This window comes from Hyaena hyaena, unplaced genomic scaffold (assembly GCF_003009895.1).
Source record: "Hyaena hyaena isolate Hyena2069 unplaced genomic scaffold, ASM300989v1 scaffold_29, whole genome shotgun sequence".
NCBI classification, from domain to species: Eukaryota; Metazoa; Chordata; class Mammalia; order Carnivora; family Hyaenidae; genus Hyaena; species Hyaena hyaena.
In genome coordinates this window covers 3,322,096-3,343,850 of record NW_024080661.1, presented here as the reverse complement: position 1 = coordinate 3,343,850, position 21,755 = coordinate 3,322,096, and the positions used below count along the sequence as shown (strand labels likewise).

Below are 21,755 nucleotides of genomic sequence, written 5' to 3'. Positions count from 1 at the left end.
CCCTCTGATGCTACGAACTCTCTGACTTCTTCCACTCAAGTACCTTTCTTGTCACCCAGAATCCCTTTCTCTTGCATTGGGTCAAAAACGTGTGGAACCCAAATCCAAAAAGGTGTGCTGTTGACAGATAGCCCTGGGGAATCAATTGCTGAGGCTCTTTTCTCCTAGTTTACGATTTTCTGTATTGCTTGAAAAAACATTGTATGACTCTTGTATATTGTCCGAAGAAACATTAAAGATCTTCCATTTTGAGGAATGAACCCAACTCCCATTGAGTTTCTGTGGTGAGATAAGGATGTCTCTTTATCAGGCTGGAGTGACGATATCGAATTGACTTAATATCACATGACTTTGGCATCTCTGGTTTCCCATCTCTTTCAACGTGTGTTGAAATTAATTTTTCAAAAGCTACTATAGGAATCCTAAAGAGTTGCGATTATACCCTTTGAAAGTATACGGGGGGCACCTGGGTGGCTCAGTCGGTTAGGCATCCGACTTCAGCTCAGGTCATGATCTCACAGTTCGTGGGTTTGAGCCCTGCGTAGGGCTCTGTGCTGACTGCCAGCTCAGAGCCTGGAGGCTGTTTCAGATTCTGTGTCTCCCTCTCTTTCTGACCCTCCCCTGATCACGCTGCCTCTCTCTCTCTCAAAAATAAATAAATTAAAAAAAAAAAAGAAGAAAGTGTATGGGAGATAGTTCCGTCTGTCCAGTAGGAGGACTTCTCCCTCCTCCTATTCCTTCATTCTTCTTTTCCACTTCCCTCCACCTCCCCAGCTTGAAAATTTTTACCAGCTGGGGCGCCTGGGTGGCTTAGTCGGTTAAGCGTCCGACTTTCGCTTAGGTCATGATCTCGCGGTTTGTGGGTTCGAGCCCCGCGATGGGCTCTGTGCTGACTGCCAGCTCAGAGCCTGGAGCCTGTTTCTGATTCTGTGTCTCCCTCTCTTTCTGACCCTCCCCTGCTCACGCTGTCTCTCTCTCTCTCCCCTAGAAATAAATAAAACATTAAAAAAAAAATTTAAAAAAAAAAAAGAAAATTTTTACCAGCCAAATCCCCTGGCTGTAATCCCCACTCATGAATTCCTCCAGTGGAATCATCATCTCCCTCACAGCTTTTGTCACTACTTGCTGGAATGATAGGTCTTGTGTGCTGTGGCTCAGTGTCTCCCATCTTCCGTCCCCCCTTCTTCTGAGTAGGACTGTGAATTCTTTTGGGGACAGGGCCCAAGACTTGCTGGTTTTGAAATGGGGCTAGTGCCAAACACATTCATTGAACCCCCTCGGAGGGCACAGGAGAACTCGGGAGGAAGAGGCTACATTTCCTTACCATCACATTTGTTGTTTTGGAGGCAACAGAGAAAACAGACAATATGTAATCTCCCTGCCCCAGCACAACTAGTTTAACATCAATCCGTCATCCGTGACACCCCAAACATGACATTTCATGAAGGCTTGGAGAGCTGACCCTCAGCCTCCACAAGGTGGTTCCCAGAGCTTGGGGGAGTCTGGGCTCTGTGGGTGGTGGGGGTAGATGGCTTCCGCGGAGGCCCCCGAAGAGCTGAACTGAGACAGAGGGCACCCCCAGAAAGTTTAATGGGCTCAGAGGTTAAGAAAAGACAGCTGAAGTCCCGGATTAGAGACTTTTAAGATATTCCTCCAAGTTTCTTGGGAGCCTGTAAATGACTAGTGAAGGTACAGTACTGTTTTGAGTAAGTGGAAAGGAGTCGTGCTCACTGTCAAGTCTACGTCTGGTCAGTTTCCTTTATCCATGTGGTCGCTGCTCCCGATTAGCTGGGCGACAGTCAGCCTTGCTCTGTGCCCTTGTACCCAAGATAGGTGACATCTGCCACGAATCCCCTCCTTTGCCTTGGGAGCCCCAGCTCTGTCAGACGAGCCGTAAGTACCACCTTGTGCAAGGTGACCAGTGATGCCCTGGGTCTCCTGCCCAGCCCCCTGCTCCGGGCCTGGCGCTCCTGAGGCTCTGACGGGGCAATCTGGCTGCCTACTTTCTTTGAACAAAGCAGCATCCACATTTTATCCTTTTCTCGAGTGTTGTCACTTTCTCTTTTTAAAATAATTTATCATTTCAGATTATACAGGTGAGGCATTTCTATGGGCCTCTGGGTGGCTCAGTTGATTAACCATCCACTCTTGCTTTTGGCTCAGGTCACGATCTCATGGTTTCGTAAGTTCGAGCCCCATGTCAGGCTCTGGGCTGACAGTGTAGAGCCTTCTTGGGATTTTCTTTCCCTCTCTCTCTGCCTCTCCCCCGTTCGCATGGTCTCGGTCTCAAAATAAATAAGTAAACAACAACAACAAAAAGGTAGGGACGCCTGGGTGGCTCGGTCAGTTAAGCTTCTGATTTGGCTCAGGTCATGATCTCACGGCTAGTGGGTTCAAGTCCCACCTCGGGCTCTGTGCTGACAGCTCAGAGCCTGGAGCCTGCTTCAGATCTGTGTCTCCCTCTCTCTCTGCCCCTTCCCTGCTCATGTTATGTGTCTCTATTTCTCAAAATTAAACATTAAAAAATTTTTTTAATTGTAAAAAAATTAAAGCATTCTAATGGAAAATGTAGAAAATGCAGTAAAGTAGAAAGATTTTTACATGTTTATGTATTTATTTTGAGAGAGAGAAGCCACACGTGTGCGAGTGAGGTAGGGGCAGAGAGAGAGGGAGAGAGAGAATCCCAAACAAGCTCTGTGCTGTCAGCACAGAGCCTGACGTGGGGCTGGATCTCAAGAACTATGAAATCCTGACCTGAGCGGGCATCAAGAGTCCGATGCTTAACCACCTGAGCCACCCAGGCGTCTCAAGTAGAAAGATTTTTTTTTTAATTTTTAATTTTATTGATTTCTTTTTTAAATTTAAACCCAAATTAGTTAACACATAGAGTAATAATGATTTCAGGAATAGAATTTAGTGATTCTAAATCATGTTACATGATTCATGTAACACCCATTGCTCATCGCAACAAGTGCCCTCCATGATGCACATGGCCCATTTAGCCCATCCCCCCCAACACTCCACCAGCAACCTTCAGTTTGTTCTCTGTATTTAAGGGTCTTTTATGGTTTGTTTCCCTCTCTGTTTTCATCTTATTTTTGTTTCTTTTCCCTTACGTTTATTTGTTTTGTATCTTAAATTCCACATATGAGTGAAATCATATGATATTTGTCTTTCTCTGATTGACTTATTTCGCTTAGCATAATAATTGCCTCTAGCTCCATCCGCATTGCTGCAAATGGCCAAGATTCTTTTTTATGGCTGTATACACCACATCTTCTTTATCCATTCATCAGTTGATGGGCATTTGGGCTCTTTCCATACTTTGGCTATTGTCAACAGCGCTGCTATAAACATTGGGGCGCATGTGCCCCTTAGACACAGCACACCTGTATCCCTTGGATAAATACCTAGTAGTGCAATTGCTGGGTCATAGAGTAGTTCTGTTTTTAACTTTTTGAGGAACCTCCACACTGTTTTCCAGAGTGGCTGCACCAGTCTGCATTCCCACCAGCGGTGCAAAAGCGTTCCTCTTTCTCCGCATCCTCGCCAACATCTGTTGTTGCCTGAGTTGTTCATGTTAGCCATTCTGACAGGCGTGAGGTGGCATCTCATTGTGGTTTGGATTTGTATGTCCCTGATGATGAGTGATGCTGAACATCTTTTCATCTGTCTGTTAGTCATCTGGATGTCTTCTTTGGAAAAGTGTCTATTCATGTCTTCCGCCCACTTTTCATTGCTTTTTGGGTGTTGAGTTTGATAAGTTCTTTATAGATTTTGGATACTAACCCTTTATGTGTTATGTCATTTGCAAATATCTTCTCCCATTCCGTCGGCTGCCTGTTAGTTTTGCTGGTTGTTTCCTTTACCGTGCAGAAGCTTTTTATCTTGATGAGTCCCAGTGGTTCGTTTTTGCTTTTGCTTCCCTTGCCTCCGGAGACATGTTGAGTAAGAAGTTGCTGCGGCCGAGGTCAAAGAGGTTGTTGCTTGTTTTCTCCTCTAGGATTTTGATGGCTTCCTGTCTTATGTTTAGGTCTTTCATCCATTTCCAGTTTATTTTTGTGTGTGGTGTAAGAAAGTGGCCCAGGTTCATTCTTCTGTAAGTCGCTGTCCAGTTTTCCCAGCACCATTTGCTGAAGAGACTTTTTTCTGTTAGATATTCTTTCCTGCTTTGTCAAAGATGAGTTGACCATACACTTGTGAGTCCATTTCTGGGTTCTCTCTTCTGTTCCCTTGGTCTATGTGTCTGTTTCTGTGCCACTACCATACTGCCTTAATGATTACAGCTTTGTGATAGAGCTTGAAGTCTGGGATTGTGATGCCTCCAGCTTTGGTTTTCTTTTTCATGATTGCTTTGGCTATTTGGGGTCTTTTCTGGTTCCGTACAAATTTTAGGATTGTTCGTTCTAGCTCTGTGAAGAATGCTGGTGTTATTTTGATAGGGATGGTGAAAGAGTTTTAAATAAACACAATTCCAACAAGCAAATTTATTTATTTATTTATTTATTTATTTATTTATTTTAATTTATTTTTAATGTATTTTCTTTAGTAATCTCTCCATCCAATGTGGGGCTCAAACCCATAACCCTGAGATCAAGAGCCCCACACTCTTCCAGGTGAGCCAGCGAGGTGCTCCCCCCCAAGCACCTCTGACACTTGATTTGTTTCATTTCCTTTTTTAAAACGCATTTTTACATAGCCCTCACTGTATAATTCTATGTCCTGCTTTTGTGCTTCAGATGCCAGGTTACTTAAAAACCTTGTTTCTTCTTTCCTTAAAAAGCTTAAAATGTTTACATTGGTCATACGCGAGCACAATATAAAATTAAAAAAGGAAATGCACAGATAAAACGTCTTCGCTCTAATTTTCTGGTCTCAAAGGCAACGTCTGATGCTCTCCTCCTAGAGATATTTTATTCATATACAAATATACACGAATATGCATACTCTTGACTCTGAGATCAAGAGTCACACACTCTACTGACTGAGCCAGCCAGACGCCCCATACTCCTTTTCAGAAGTGAAAACACCTTTCTGTACTTTGTTTTACTCATTTAATAATAGTCCATATGTCTAGTTTTTAAAATGATATTTTATTGAGATGTTATTTACATAAAGTAAAATGCATACACCTTAACTGAAGAAATCGATTATTTTTTACAAATGTATGTATACATACATTTGTGGGACTGTCACCTAGATCAAGATACAGAGCATTTCCATCATTCCAGAAAGTTCCCTGGTACACTTTTCTAGTCATTCCCTATCCTATTCCCCTGAAATCACTACTCTGTTTTCTGTCACCGAAGGATTAGTTTTGCCTTTTCTTTAAGTATTTATATAGAAAGAACAGGGGCACCTGGGTGGCTCAGTCGGTTAAGCATCTGGCTTTGGCTCAGGTCATGATCTCATGGTTCGTGGGTTCGAGCCCCGCGTTGGGCTCTGTGCTGACAGCTAGCTCAGAGCCTGGAGCCTGCTTCAGATTCTGTCTTTCCCTTTCCCTGACCCTCCCCTACTCACACTGCCTCTCTCTCTCTCTCTCAGAAATAAATTTTTTTAAAAAACTTTAAAAAAAAAAAAAGAAAGAAAGAACAGGGTCGCCTGGGTGGCTCAGTCGGTTAAGCATCTGGCTTTGGCTCAGGTCATGATCTCATGGTTCGTGGGTTCGAGCCCCGCGTTGGGCTCTGTGCTGACAGCTAGCTCAGAGCCTGGAGCCTGCTTCAGATTCTGTCTTTCCCTTTCCCTGACCCTCCCCTACTCACACTGCCTCTCTCTCTCTCTCTCAGAAATAAATTTTTTTAAAAAACTTTAAAAAAAAAAAAAGAAAGAAAGAACAGGGTCGCCTGGGTGGCTCAGTCGGTAAAGCATCCAACTCTTGGTTTCAGCTCAGGTCATAATCTCACCGTTCAAGCCCCATGTCATTTTGTTCTGAGCTGTCAGCAAGGAGCCTGCTTTGGATTTTCTCTCTGCCCCTCCCCCCCAATAAATAAATAAAGTTAAAAAAAAAAAAAAGAGGGATACCTGGGTGGTTCAGTTGGTTAAGCATCAGACTTCAGCCTGGCTCACGATCTCAGTTTGTAAGTTCAAGCCCCACCTCAGACTCTCTGATCCTGTTTCCCTCTCTCTCTGCCCATTTCCCCCTCAAAAATAAATAAAATATTTTAAATAAACATTAAAAATATATATATTAAAAAAAGACTATAGAGTATCAAGAATGGGAACTGGTAGGAAAAATCAGGATGCTGGCATGCGTTCGTGACTTCATGCAGCAGTTTTTAGGATGGCCATGTACGGAAGACAAGTTTCAGGCCAAAGGTGCCCTGTTTTAAAGCAGGTGTAACATCGTTCTTTTAAGAGTGGTATGCAATCCAAGCTTTCTGGCAGTCCTATACTTTGGATGCTTGCAGAGTGGGGACAGCTGAATTCTGTACCCCAAGAGAAAGCACCAACAGAGATGGGAGACATAGGGGCGCCTGGGTGGCTTAGTCGGTTAAGCGTCCGACTTTCACTTGGGTCATGTTCTCGCGGTTCATGGGTTCGGGCCCCGCGTCGGGCTCTGTGCTGACTGTCAGCTCAGAGCCTGGAGCCTGTTTCAGTCTGTGACTCCCTCTCTCTCTGACCCTCCCCTGCTCACGCTGTCTCTCTCTCTCTCTCTCTCTCTCCTAGAAATAAATAAAAAACATTAAAAAAAAAAAAAAAGAGAGATGGGAGACATAGCAGGAGACCGGTGAGAGCAAATGACCAGCCTAGTACATTGCAATCCTTTAAATATTTTCTGCTCGCAAAGAGGAAGAACCTGGGGGCAAAGAACAGATACAGTCTCTCTGTACCTTAGAGAGAAGATTTTGAATAGCCTCCAGGCAGAAGCCAGTTCCCTGTGTCAGAGGATAAACAAAGCATACAGGTCAGTGGCTACCAAAACGAGTTTCCCACATCTCAAAGACTTTGTCTAGACAAGCTGTCTGGAATTGACTAGAAATGACAGAAAACCTGGAATTGACTAGAAATGACAGAAAACCTCTTACGTTTTACAGAATAGCTAATGAGATTTCACTGGCAATTTCCATCTACTTAAAAATCTGACTGAGGGGAGCCTGGGTGGCTCAGTCGGTTAAGCGTCCGACTTCGGCTAGGTCATGGCCTCCCGGTTCGTGGGTTCAAGCCCCATGTCGGGCTCTGTGCTGACAGCTCAGAGCCTGGAGCCTGTTTCAGATTCTGTGTCTCCCTCTGTCTCTGTCCCTCCTCGCCTCAAGCTCTGTCTCTCTCTTTCTCAAAAATAAATAAACATTTTTTAAAACTCTGACTGATAACCACTAATGAGCGTTACCTCTGATAGCCAGTCCAAGGCAGGTGCACACCACTGACAGGGAGGGGGCAGTTAGAGCTTTGACAAGCCACAGAAGAGTCACCCTGCCCAAGGACCACTCAGATGGGGATATGGAAGATAATGGAAAAGGGGACTCCTACTAGATGGAAGAACATGGAGCTGCCAGATGGACTGAACGAACAGCCAGGGCTCAGACTCCCTGATCTTCCCGATCATAAGATACCTGCGGTCTTTCCCATCTCAGGGTTCACGCTATATATGAGACCACTCAAGACAAGCCTCAACTTGGGTCAAGTTTCTGGTACTTATAGGCAAAAGCACTCTAATAGATAATCTTTATTATTATTTTTTTTTTAACAAGATCCACTCCTAGTATGGGGCCCAACAAGAGGCTTGAATGGGGCCCAACATGGGGCTTGAACTCACAACCCTGAGATCAAGACCTGAGCTGAGATCAAGAGTCAGGGGTGCCCGGGTGGCTCAGTCGGTTAAGCGTCCAACTTCGGCTCAGGTCATGATCTCACAGTTTGTGGGTTCAGATCCTGCATCAGGCTCTGTGCTGACAGCTTGGAGCTTGAAGCCTGCTTCAGATTCTGTGTTTCCCTCTCTCTCTGCCCCTTCTGTCTCTCTATATATCAAGAATAATTTTTAAAAAATGAGATTAAGAGTCAGATGCCTAACCAACTGAGCCACCCAGGTGCCCCTACAGATAACCTTTTCATAGTGGCTTATATATATATTTTTTGGTCTATTAAAAATCAAAAACAATGATGCTCAGCATCCCTCCTCATCAGGGAAATACAAATCAAAACCACACTGAGATACCACCTCACACCAGTCAGAGTGGCTAAAATGAGCAAATCAGAGAACTCTAGATGCTGGCGAGGATGTGGAGAAACGGGCACCCTCCTACACTGTTGGTGGGAATGTAAACTGGTACAGCCCCTCTGGAAAACAGTGTGGAGGTTCCTCAGGAAACTAACAATAGAACTCCCCTGTGACCCAGCAATAGCACTGCTAGGAATTTACCCAAGGGATACAGAAATGCTGAGGCATAGGAGCACATGGACCCCAATGTTCATAGCAGCACTCTCCACAATAGCTAAAACATGGAAAGAGCCTAAGTGTCCATCAGCGGATGAATGGATCAAGAAGATGTGGTTTATCTATACCATGGAATACTACATGGCAATGAGAAACAATGAAATCTGGCCATGTGTAGCAACATGGATGGACCTTGAGGGTGTTATGCTGAGCGAAATAAGTCAGGCAGAGAAGGACAAATACCATATGTGTGCACGTATAGGAGGATTAGGAGGAACTTAACTGAGGAACAACGGGGAGAAGAAGGGGGAAAATGGTGGGGGAAAGGGAGAGAGGCAAACCATGAAAGACTTTTGAATACTGACAAACACTGAGGACTGATGGATGTGGAGGGGAGGAGGGATGGGCACGGAGGAGGGCACTTGTGGGGATGAGCACTGGGTGTTATGTGGAAACTAATTTGACAATAAACTATTTGTAAAAAAAAAAAAAAAAAATCAAAAACAGTTGAGGAGGGACCTTCCTAAGGGTGAAGGAGAGGGTGTCCAGGACAAAGCAGATCCCAGCCCCAGGTCCAGTTCATCCACGTGAAATGGACACACCCTCACAAGCCAGGAAGAAGCCACTACCATGGGAGCCCGCAGGTCCCTCTTTTTTGAAAGTCATGGTAGCAATGTTCCTTTCCTGAGCAGGGCACAAAAATAAGTGGATAGAGGGGAAACAGAGAGAGCAGGCTCGAGCTCCCCCTGGAGGCCAACACGATTATTTGCACCAACTCGTCCTGAAATCTGGTGTTTAGCAAAAGTATCCGCAAGGATTACTTCACTAGCTTTGGTCTCCTTCACCATCACTTCACCTTAAGGGACACTTCACTGTCTTTCACTGTCCTGGAAGGAAACCCATGTTGTTGCCCTGGGCCGGGCTGCTCGGTTGTGTCTGAAACTCAAGGCTGCAGGCAGGCCTGTGTGGCTGTGATTGTCTGACCTGATTCTTGCGTCCACACCACCCACGGAGAAATCGTTTTGTTTAAGCTTTTCTGTTTTGAAAACAGGCGGACACACAGAATGGTCATATTATTCAGGACACTGTGGTTATAAGCAAGAGGAGCCTACACAAATTAGGTTAAGCAAAAAGGAAGAATTATAAGGGTATAGTTTCACAAAATCCCAGGGCAGAACTGCAGCCAGACCTCAGGAAAGAACCAGAAGGCTGTAGGCGTCTCTCGTTTCAGCTTCTCCTTGTGAACAAGGCTGGCTTCTCAGCCCCTCAGTCCGCATGGCATAAGGGGCATGTCTGCAGCTCTTGAGTGTGACGTCTGACGTCCAGCCACCCACAGAGCCTTGCTTCGCAGGCCCAATTTGACTTCCAAGAGAGACAGTCTGACTGGCCATTGGTGCAGAAGCCTGAGTCTCTCGGTCTGATACGTTTTCACCAGGGAGTAGAGTCGCACACTCTCTGGGTAGTTGATCAGCCCGGAAAATTGGCTCGTGGTGTAAGGAAACACCCTATAAGAACTCCATTCAAACTACCCTTCCCCTCTGGGGTAGAAGGTTCCAGATCTTGCGACAGGGGGAAAAATGTGCCTGGAACATACTGATGACAAGCACAGCATGTCAGAATCATCCCTGATAAATTCATAATCTATCATATATTTATGACATACAGTTTAATTTTCTTGCCTTTGTTTCCACAAAATCACTATGTTTTTATAATCAACATTTTTCACATAATTTGTAGCCAATGACAGTTTCGGGGTTTGGGTTTTTTTTTTTTTTTTTTAATGTTTATTTTCGAGAGAGAGACCAAGACAGAGCACAAGCAGGGGAGGGGCTAAGAGAGAGGGAGACACAGAATCCGAGGAACGTTCCAGGCTCCAAGCTGTCAGCAGAGTCCAACGCAGGGCTCAAACCGGTAAACTGCAAGATCATGACCTGAGCCAAAGTTGGATGTTTAACCGACTGAGCCATCCAGGCGCCTCGGTTTTTTGTTTTGGTTTTGTTTTGGTTTTTTTTGCCAATGACAATGTTAATCTGTCAACAAACTATATCCAATGGACTGAAGACAGCCCATATGGTTTGGTTTGGGCCCCACAAGCTTAGAATTGTTTTTACATTTTAAAGGGCTATTAAAAAAAAAAAAAGAATGTGTGATAGAGACCCTAAGTGGCTCACAAAATCTAAAATATTTACCATCTTCATTAAAAAGGGGGGATGGGCGCCTGGGTGGCTCAGTCGATTAAGCATCCGACTTTGGCTCAGGTCGTGATTTCACGGTTCGTGGGTTCGAGCCCCGCGTCAGGCTCTGTGCTGACAGCTCAGGGCCTTGAGCCTGCTTCGGATTCTGTGTCTCCCTCTCTCTGTGGCCCTCCCCCTTCATGCTCTGTCTCTGTTAAGACTAAATATAAAACATTTTTAAAATAAAATAAAATATTCACCATCTTGTCCTGTACAAAAATTTTGTCAACCCTTAACTCAAAGTATGCCCTGAGGTCTGGTATGTGAGCTCTTTTGCTACCTCTCTGCCTTGAGTTAAGGAGATTATATCAGAATTAAAACTATCTACATCCTTTTTTTTTAATGTTTTATTTATTTATGAGAGAGAGAGAGAGAGGCAGCGTGAGCAGGGGAGGATCAGAGAGAGAGGGAGACACAGAATCCGAAACAGGCTCCAGGCTCTGAGCTAGCTGTCAGCACAGAGGCCAACGCGGGGTTCAAACACACGAACCATGAGATCATGACCTGAGCCGAAGTCGGATGCTTAACTGACTGAGCCACCCAGGTGCCCCACTATCTACATCCTTAAGCAGGTTGTTTCAGTTGAGTTGATGCTTTTCATGGCAAGACTTTCTCAATGAAGGAAGCCGTGTGTCGATTACATTTTGCTGCATGCTCCTTACCAATCCATGGACGTGCACACTGAGTGGCAATAATCCAAGGAATTAAAAAATAAAAGATGATTGGGGCACCTGGGGGGCTCAGTCAGTTAAGCGGCCAACTTCGGCTCAGGTCATGATCTCACAGTTTGTGGGTTCAAGCCCCGCGTCGGGCTCTGTGCTGACAGCTCAGAGCCTGGAGCCTGTTTCAGATTCTGTGTCTCCCATTCTCTCTGCCCCTCCCCGCTTGCACTCTGTCTCTCTCTCTCTCTCAAAAAATAAAGAAACGTTAAAAAAATTTTTTTTAAAGAATTAAAGAGTACAAATAGTTTAACTATTTTTAAATGTCCCAGAAGCCACTATGCGCAGTTGTTGTGAATACTGTACGGATGTTTCAGCGCTTTTAGAACCACGAACGGAAGGCCAGAAAACAAAGTCCTCGGCACAACTCTCCTGGTCTTTATGGGATCTGAGAGGAAGCATTTAACAAATTAAAACATCTGTCTTTTGCTTTTACCGAAGCATTTGGCAGCTCAAGTCTTACCTGCATCCAAAGAACTGCCACGGACTTTCAGTGCGCCCGGACGCAGCCGTGTGGAGAAGCATTTCCCCGAAGCCTGAACGCTGTTAGTGCCAGGAGTGGATATCCAGAGTCACGGGGTGTGCTGTTCTCGTTCTGAGCACCGGCCCCCGAGTGACAGAGTGACAGAGTCCTCTAACACACAGGATCCTGCCCATGGCTTTTCTTGCTTGGTTCTAAAGGCAGGACTGCGTGGGACAAATCAACATCGTCTTCCTATATAGCTACGTTATCGCAGCTAAAGTGCATGTAGTAGCACCAAATGATTGCCCATGTTAGTTAAAGCGGCTGAAGCTTTTGCAATAGAATCTTTATGACATATGCAATGGAATGAGCTCTGTGTTCAATCCTGGGTTTGGGAGAATTAAGAAAATAAAACAAAACAAAACTGATGGCCAGTCTACATCCATACCTGGGCAAGGCTGAATGAATTCGCTAATTCACATGCTAATTCACCCACACTAATGCGAATCGCACCGTTCGAAGAGAGAGATATAACTTGCCGTGTTTTTCAAAATCATTGGACCACCGGCACATTTTGCATGATGTTTTTATTCACCCCTCACAGCCACGTCTTCAGAGCCTGAACTACCCTAGACCATCTCCCGCAGGAAAGAGTGGAAACCCTAATGGCAGGGCCAGTACAGTGCTTGGCCCATCTGCTGACTCCAGAGATAAAAGAGAGAGCCTTCCTCAACATGCGATGGCTCCTCTCTGCAGATGAGGAGGGTCGTGAGTGGTCAGCAATTGGTCTCAAGGTCCTGGAGACGCCACCGCACTTATTCTGTTTACCATGGCACCTGGGTACGAGTTCAATCCCTGGCGTTCTGGAATGTCTTTACAGCTAGTGAGTCTGATGCCAGGGAAGCATTTGTTCTGGCAGACGACGGACCACAGTGCTCTCCCTCTCTCTGCTTCCTGAATCCCATCGTCTTCCAGGCTCCGGACGAGCATACTCAGCTGCCTGGGCCTTGGTCGCTCTTCCCTCCTCAGACCCTCTGAACCTGGGTGCACAATTCTGCCAAAACCCAGCAGCCGTTCCTTCGACCAAGGGTACAACCCACACTATCCTCTTTTGCATGAGATCGAAGGGGATGACGCAAGATGCTGTGTGTGCGAAAGCATCACATAAATGGTAACACATCATACAATGATTGTCATTGACACGCCTCTGTGGCCCTTATCGGGGATTGGTCCGTTTCTAATGACACTTAGTCTCTCTGATGGGTAGTTCTGGTAACGGAGCCTAACCCGTCTGCCCCACCCATCGGCTTGTCCTTTCCAGCACCCATCTTATCGGGAGTCCACAGTTTGATCGTCCCACCACCAGTTGCGCTGTCTGGATACCCACCGCCGATAAGTCTAGAGCATTCCTGACGCCCGGGCATCTTCAGGTGGAACATTGGAGATGGTTCTTGAAGTAGTGGAGAGCAAGCTTGAACTGGATCTGGTCGTTGGTGTTGGTCCGGAATGTGTTGTAGGCCTTCTCCAGCTTGGCCAGCTCTAGGTCCGTCTCTGGAGAATGGGCCTGGTGACCTATAATCACTTCTGGGCATGACCCCACGAGCAGGCTCCCGAGCCCATCAATAAAGAACTCTGTGAAGAGAGGGAGAATATGAGCTACAACCAGAGACCCACGGCCATATTCCAGATCTGGGCGGGGGGCAGGGGGGGGGGTAGAGAGCGGCAGGGAGCAGGGCACAGTTTATACCCCTGGGGAGGCTGAGCCCATGCAAAGCCACCTGCCAGGCTGGTGAGTGCGAAGGAATTACTACATTTCTCAGCGATGTGGCCGGAGAGGCAGAGAGATACAGATCAGCTTTCCAGGCTGGACGGAACTACGAGCTCCCGAACTGTGGGAGTAAGAAGGGAACGAGAGAGAGGGGGACAGAGGTGCAGGGGAAGGGCGTCTCACATGGGAGCCGCTGATGGGAGATAAGAGGCAAAGTGAGGGGGAGAAGGGAAGCAAGAGACAGCGTGAGCTCCCTAGCGGTGCATGGCCCTTGGGAAGAACAGACTTCTGAGGTCAGTCCAGAGGCCACAACCTTCCTCAGTCTTTCAGCTTTTCCCCCACCTGAGTGAGCCACTCGCCGCAGGCGGGGATCGAAGCCAACTCTCTGGAGCTGCTCCGTGTGGGCCAGGAAGAAGTTGGCCACGCCACTGGTCACCACACAGCCGGGGAAGCCATCCAGGGGTCTGAAAGAGCCTGGCCTCCGGTGAAGGCAGTCCCCATTCGGACTCTTCTCCAGCAACAGCTTAAACTGGAACACATTTCCAAGCACACTGCCACCTACCTGACAGGTTGGGGGGAGAGACGCACGTCAGAGAACACAGACTTGATATTCATGAGGCCTCCACCAGGAAGCCTTCCTGGACTGAACCTCAGTTACTGACGAGGGAGCAAAAGGCAGGCTGAGGACAAAGCACAAGTTAACACCCCACAATATCCCCCACCCCCACCGCCACAGGATATGTGTGACATTCCTCGGCACTCCTGCCCAAGAAGAAAAGAAAGACGAAAACAAATGGTTAATAGAGGTCACTGTCAGGTGGACCTGAGTCTCCATCAGTTTGCAACCCTTATGATTTATAAGAAAAACATAATCTCAGAAACCTATAGACTCAGTTTCCTGGGACCCTAACATCACCCTCCGCTCCATAGGATAGAAACTCTTAGGCAATCAGTCACGCCTCACACTGATAATGCAGCTCTTTCTGCCTAAGGATCCTGTCCTTATACTGTAATAAAAACACATTTTTGCACCCAAGATGGCTCAAGAATTCTTTCTTGGCCGTCAGCTCCGAACCCCAACACTTCAAACCACATCAGGTACGGGAATCACACCTGGGGCACCTGGGAGGCTCAGTTGGTTAAGCATCCAACTTTGGCTCAGGTCATCATCTTACTGTTCCCAGGTTCGAGCCCCCGTGTCGGGGTCTGTGCTGACGGCTCAGAGCCTGGAGCCTGCTTCGTATTCTGTGTTTCCTTCTCTCTCTGCCCCTCCCCCTCTTGGACTCTTTCTGTCTCTCTCTCCCTCTCTCTCAAAAATAAATAAACATTAAAAAATGTAAAGAAAATAAAAATAAAAACAAGAAGCACACCTGTGCTGTATCTACCCTTCATACTATCCCTTGGGTACATTCTTTTTGCTGTTGCAACACCGCCTTCCACACACTGTCTGGGTCCTTTGATCTTTTCATTCCTTTCTTTTTCTAAAAAATAATTTTTTAATGTTTTATTTATTTCTGAGAGAGAGAGACAGCATGAGCAGGGGAGGGTCAGAGAGAGAGGGAGACACAAATGAGAAACAGGCTCCAGGCTCTGAGCTGTCAGCACAGCACCTAATGCGGGGCTCGAACCCATGAACAGTGAGATCATGACCTGAGCCGAGGTCAGATGCTGAACCTACTGAGCCACCCAGGAGTCAAGGTCCAGGTTGGACATTCACACGACAGGAACTAGGCTTTCTATCTCACTGGGGCTACTGCAATTTGCTGCAATTTGCTCTCTGGAAGAGTAGCCAGGAGATATCTTAGTCCACCCCCATGCCTCGGGGTCTGTCCACCTTGATAAGAATAACTGTGGTCACGATGTCACTGACCTTCTTATCCATCCATTTCCGGTTGTTGTTGTTTTTTAAGCTTTTATTGAGCTATCTTTGACACATTAAAATTACACATATAGGGGTGCCTGGGTGGCTCAGTCGGTTAAGCATCCGACTTCAGCTCAGGGCATGATCTCATGGTTCATGGGTTCAAGCCCCGCATCGGGTTCTGTGCTGGCAGCTCAGAGCCTGGGGCCTGTTTCAGATTCTGTGTCTCCCTCTCTCTCTGCCCCTCCCCCGTTCATGTTCTGTCTCTCTCTGTCTCAAAAATAAACTATTTTAAAAAATGTCTTAAAAAAATTGCACATGTATATTTTTAAGTTATACATATTTAAGGTGTACAACTTGATGCTTTGATATACGATACATTGTGAAAATCTCACCAGAATCAAGCTAATTAGCATATCATCACTTCTTCGTGTGTGTGGCCAGAAGATTGAAGATCTAGTCCACACATTTCAAGAATACAACACAGTGTTATTAACTATAGTTGCCTTTTTCTTTACTATATATGAAATGATTTTTGATGTTTTCATTCTTTTCTTCTTCCTTCTTTCTTTTTTGAGAGAGAGAAAGGGAGAGAGCAGGAGAAATTCCCAATCAGGCTCTATGCTCAGAGCAGAGCGTGATGCAGGGCTCGATCTCACAACCCGAGGATCATGACCTGAGCCAAAATCAAGAGTCGGATGCTTAACTGACTGAGCCACCCAGGTGCCCCCTTCTTTGTTCTTCTTCTTTTAACCTCAATAAGGCTATGTGTGCTTTTAAAACTTTATACTGTTCACATTTTCTTAAATGGTGTGTGACAGAGGGGCGCCTGGGTAGCTCAGTTGGTTAAGCATCAGACTTTAGCTTAGGTCATGATCTTGTGGTTTGTGGGTTCGAACCCCACGTTGGGCTCTGTGCTGACAGCTCAGAGCCTGGAGCCTGCTTCGGATTCTGTGTCTCCCTCTCTCTCTGCCCCTCCCCCACTTGGACTCTGTCTCTCTCTCTCTCTCTCAAATATAAATAAATACTGAAAAAAGTTTAAAAAATAATAAAATTTAAAAAATAAATGGTGTGTGACAGAACCACCTCACACCAATCCAGGGCAGAAGTTAGAAGTGATACAGAAACACCATTTTAAAGATAGATCAAGGGTTAAGGTGAGGGAGGGGGCGTGTAATTCACTCAAAGAAAAGTCAATATGGAGGCAGAAACAGGCCGCACACCTCCTGATTCCCAGTGTGATGGGAATCTCAACCCGAGCTGTTCTGGCTTATTCAAGTCCTGCATCAGCCCCTCGCCCTCCCCGGAGCCCTTCCTCTCCTCCCCCTTCCTCCCTTCCCTCCCCTTCCCTCTCTTGGCTGTCTCCACAGATGGCAGCGGGGGTAAAAACCAGCAACTCTGCCTTACCACGTCCACTTCCGTTTTCTCTAGGACATCCACCAGCACCTCGATCTTGGTCTTGTTGTTGAAGAGGAAATCATCGTCCACCCAGAGGACGTATTTGGTGGTGACCTGAGAGATGGCCAGGTTCCTACCGGCAAACCAGCCCTGCAGGTGGAATGAGGTTCGAGCCGTGGTCGCCTGCCCCAGCCGCGTGTTAGAATCACCTGGGAGCTTCCTAAATTCCCAACAGCCGGGCTGCACCCCAAACAGCAGCTGAGAGCCCCTGGACTAAACCGAGCCTGTGTCTCAGAGACGCTGGAGGAAGGACAGTGATGCCCTAAATCAAAGGCTAATGTGAAGAAAAGGCCAGAAAGTCCTTCTCTTGGCCCCAGGGTCAACAGGGTAGGCTGGAGTTCTTCTTCACTGGACTGAGTCTCTGTGGCTCTCCTTCCATTTCCCCTCCTGGTGCCTAGAAGGTGCTGGAGGCTGGGACACTATGGCATATATAATACCCATTTCTTTCCGTGTGTCCTTGAAGGAAGGGGTGAGAGAAAAAGAAAGAGGGAGAGCACCTCTAGCTTGGGAGGAATCATAGAGATCATGAGGTTCTCTGTTACTGGATCTGCAGGGCAGGAATCTTTCAGATGTCAGACACCTCAAGTCACTTAGAAAGACCTTAGTGACTGTCCACATCAAGAATGGGGAAAGGTAGACTGACCACCTTATTAGTGCAGAAAAGTAAGAGGGACCCAGTTTCTCCGTGAATGTGGCGTCAGCAATGGGACTCAGAGAAGAGTCCCACCTCCTCTGGCCCAGAATCATGCTTTCTTGGGAAGGCCACTCAGGCAGCTGCATCCAAGGAAGACCTGACTCTGAGTCCCAAGACCCAGATGCCTCCCCATCTGCGAGGGACGTACCTTCCCAAAGGGCATGATGTAATACTCCACATGGTTGTCCTTAATCTGCAAGGGCTCTTTGCTGTCATCAGCCACGATCACAGTCAAGTCTGGGTAGAACTTCCGAATACTCTGGAGCATGGCCATGAGCTTATGGGGACGGAGGAAAGTTTTGGTGGCGATGGTCACCAGGTCTCTGAGCTTCCTCTCTGGGCAAGAAAGGGTGGATGCCATGAATAGACACTTCTCCAAAGAAGACATCCAGATGGCCAACCGACACATGAAAAAATGCTCAACATCACTCATCATCGGGGAAATACAGATGAAAACCACAATGAGATGCCATCTCACACCTGTCAGAATGGCTAACATGAACAACTCTGGTAACAACAGATGTTGGCGAGGATGCAGAGAAAGAGGATCTCTTTGGCACTGCTGGTGGGAATGCAAACTGGTGCAGCCACTTTGGAAAACAGTGAAAATTCCTCAAAGAATTAAAAACAGAACTACCATATGACCCAGCAATTGCACTACTAGGTATTTATCCAAGGGATACAGGTGTGCTGTTTTGAAGGGACAGATGCACCCCAATGTTTATAGCAGCGCTATCGACAGTAGCCAAAGTATGGAAAGAGCCCAAATGTCCGTTGATGGATGAATGGATAAAGAAAATGTGGTGTATACATACAATGGAGTATTACTCAGCAATCAAAAAGAATGAAATCTTGCCATTTGCAACTACGTGGATGGAACCAGAGGGTATCATGCTAACTGAAATGAGTCAGTCAGAGAAAGACAAATATCATATGACTTCACTCATACTAGGACTTTAAGATACAAAACAGATGAACATCAGGGAAGAGAAGCAAAAATATAAAAACAAGGAGGGCGAGGGGCGCCTGGGTGGCTTAGTCGGTTAAGCGTCCGACTTTCGCTTAGGTCATGATCTCGCGGTTCGTGGGTTCGAGTCCCGCGTCGAGCTCTGTGCTGACTGCCAGCTCAGAGCCTGGAGCCTATTTCAGAGTCTGTATCTCCCTCTCTCTCTGACCCTCCCCTGCTCACACTGTCTCTCTCTCTCTCTCCTAGAAATAAAAAAACCAAAAAATTGAAAAAAACAAAAACAAAAAAAAACAAGGAAGGCGACAAAACAGAAGAGACTCTTAAATATGGAGAGCAAACAGAGGGTTGCTGGAGGGGTTGTGGGAGGGGGATGGGTTATATGGGTAAGGGGCATTAAGGAATCTACTCCTGAAATCATTGTTACACTATCTGCTAACTAACTTGGGTGGAAATTTAAAAATCAATACATTTTTTTTACAAATTGGAAAAGAGAAAAAAAGAAAGGGTGGATGTCAGCGTTCTGCCTCCTGGGAAGCCTCACTGACTCGACTTGCTTTTTCTGGTGATTTCTTGATGCCATGACCCGTCAGCGTGAGACTCATGTCTCTTGTACACAGCTAGTGCTTAGTACAAGTTCATTAGCTGGAATAGAAAATAAATATATTAAAAACATATCCAACTTGTTGAACTTCTATCTGCGTTCTAGAATTTCTTTCCCTGTCCTGTTGGCTCCACTGGGCCATTTCCTACTGTCTGTGTGAATGCTTTGCTTTATATTTGCCTGCCAGCACTTGGCTTCCATCCTGCTTTCCTGTTAATACTCAGAGTTGAGATGCACAGAAAGCTTTACCCACCAAGCAGTTCAAGATGGAGGGACATGGGGCCCAGGAAGAGGAGGAAAGATCTAAAGGACCTGAGATGTGCCCTGTCACCAGCTGTGCTCCTAGAGAGAAACACCCTTGGTCTTTCTCCCGGGTAAGACATGAGTGGAAGTTGGTCTACTTGGAGAGTAGAAGCCTTGGACCAGATCGTCCAGCTTAAGGCATACGTGTGACACGTAAAAAAACTTGGAAAGGAACAGCTTTTCTATGGAAAACGCCTCATGATGAACCAACTGGAGCTGCTGGCTGTGTTTTGGGGATGTAGTCACCAAACACAGAGCCACTCCAGCTGACTGAGCCTGTGGGTGTCTGGGTGGGGTAGGGTCCATGGGAGGTAATACGTGCCGAAAGCCATCACCCTGCCCGTGGCCTGTGGGCTAGTGCTCCATAACCGGACTGCAGTGCTCCTTCTCAGAAGGACAGCAGTCATTATTCCAGAGACCTCTTCTTTGAATACCTGTTGGCCATTACATCAGCTCCCCCTGGGTCCGAGCGAGGGAGAGAAAAGTGATGCTCAGTGGAAAGAGTCAAGTAAATCATGTTCAAGGGCCTGTCAAGTGAATCATTTCCTCCTTTTGCTTGGGCCACAAGACAACCTTGGTTCTTTTGTTATACAGTTAAGAGACGGCCAAGGGCATGAATTACTATAGGATGTGGTCAAGGTAGGGGACTCCTTCCTGGCTAAGTTGGCGGTGTAGCTTTCTGTTGGAGATTCCTTTTCCCCCCAAATATATAGCAATAATAAAGATACAAAGCTATACCCATGCTCAAAAGCGCACATTAGTTCCAAGGAACAGAAATGAGAAGGAGTGAGCAGGGCTGGATTGGAATCCAAAGCAGCGGAGGAAGCTGATTCTGAGGGGTGATGGAATTAAGGTGTCTCCAGAGATGTGTGGGTCCAGAGCCAGGCTTTTTTTTTTTTTTTTTTTATGTATTTATTTATTTTGTGCAGGGAGGAGGGACACAGAGAGATGGGGAGGGAAAGAATCCCAACTAGACTCTATGACGTCGGCACAGAGCCCAATGGGGGGCTTGATCTCACCAACTGAGATCATGACCTGAGCCGCCATCAAGAATCAGATGCTTAAATGACTGAGCCACCCAGGTGCCCCCAGAGCCGGGCTTTTTGCTAGAAGCCACGGAATGGAACTAGGTTGCACACCCTCCAGCCCTCACCACATACTACCTACCAGGCCAGGAACCCCAGAACAAGCTCTCACCCCTGCACACACCTCTGGGCATAGACAGAAATGATGCCACCTCCCAGCCATGACCTGTGGCACGCCGCCGTCAGGCTCAGCACCTGGCTCTTCAATAACTCCGATATCACCATGAGACAGAGTCAGGAGAGAAAAGGGAGAGAGAAAACAAAACAAGCAAGCAAAACCTCCTATTCAAGATGAGCTCACCAACAAAAATTACAAAACACCTAAAGAAAATTAGGTATGAACCAGAACAGCTGACGAATCCACCACGAAATCTACCATGTACAGATGAACCCGTTCCAGATAGACAGATGATAATAGAGAACTCCGAAAATGATTTCACATGAGAATGTTTAAAATCTTTAAAGCAATATGGTGGGCCTGGGGGGCTCAGTCAGTTGAACGTCCAACTTCAGCTCAGGTCATAATCTCGCATTCGTGGGCTCGAGCCCCACATGGGGCTCTGTGCTGACAGCTCAGAGCCTGGAGCCTGCTTCATATTCTGTGTCTGACCCTCTCTCTCTGCCCCTCCCCCACTCATGTGCTGTCTCTCTGTCTCTCAGTCTCTCCGTCTCTCTCTCTCTCAAAGGTAAATAAACATTAAAAAAAATTTCTTTAAAGAAGAAAAAGATCCAATTCACAGTAACAATACAAAATGTAGGGTACCAAACACTAAATCCAACAAAATGTGTGCAATTCCTTTACGAATCAAATTACAAAATAAATTATTGAAGAGCCTATGAAGAGACTATAACAGAAACCATGATACAGAAAGGTATACCAGATCCATGGCTGAGAATATTCAACTTTATCAAGTTGTCCATTCGTCTCTAATTAATCTATAAATTCTATGATATTCTAATCAAAATCTCGATGGATCTTAGAGGACCTTGAGGAGGCGATCCTGAAATTCTAAGGGAAAAGTAGAACATCAAGAAGACATGAGAAAGGCGGTGCCTGGGTGGCTCAGTCGGTTAATTGTCCGACTTCGGCTCAGGTCACGATCTCACGGTTCATGGGTTCGAGCCCCGCATCGGGCTCTGTGTTGACAGCTCACAGCCTGGAGCCTGTTTCGGATTCTGTGTCTCCCTCTTTCTCTGACTCTCCCCTGCTCACGCTGTCTGTCTGTCTCTC

General features: G+C 46.4%; 1 protein-coding gene across 1 annotated transcript in view; it reads right to left on the bottom strand.

The window, feature by feature from the left end:
* The window catches only part of B4GALNT2 (beta-1,4-N-acetyl-galactosaminyltransferase 2), a 43,553-nt gene that overhangs the window by 1,365 nt on the left and 20,433 nt on the right, over positions 1-21,755 (bottom strand). Inside the window, exons 9-12 of the mRNA XM_039227799.1 lie at positions 17,717-17,904; positions 16,824-16,964; positions 13,898-14,117; positions 13,225-13,419 (exon numbers count right to left, since the gene is read on the bottom strand). Coding sequence (XP_039083730.1) covers positions 13,225-13,419; positions 13,898-14,117; positions 16,824-16,964; positions 17,717-17,904 — 744 coding nt within the window. The remainder of the gene's footprint in view (positions 1-13,224; positions 13,420-13,897; positions 14,118-16,823; positions 16,965-17,716; positions 17,905-21,755) is intronic.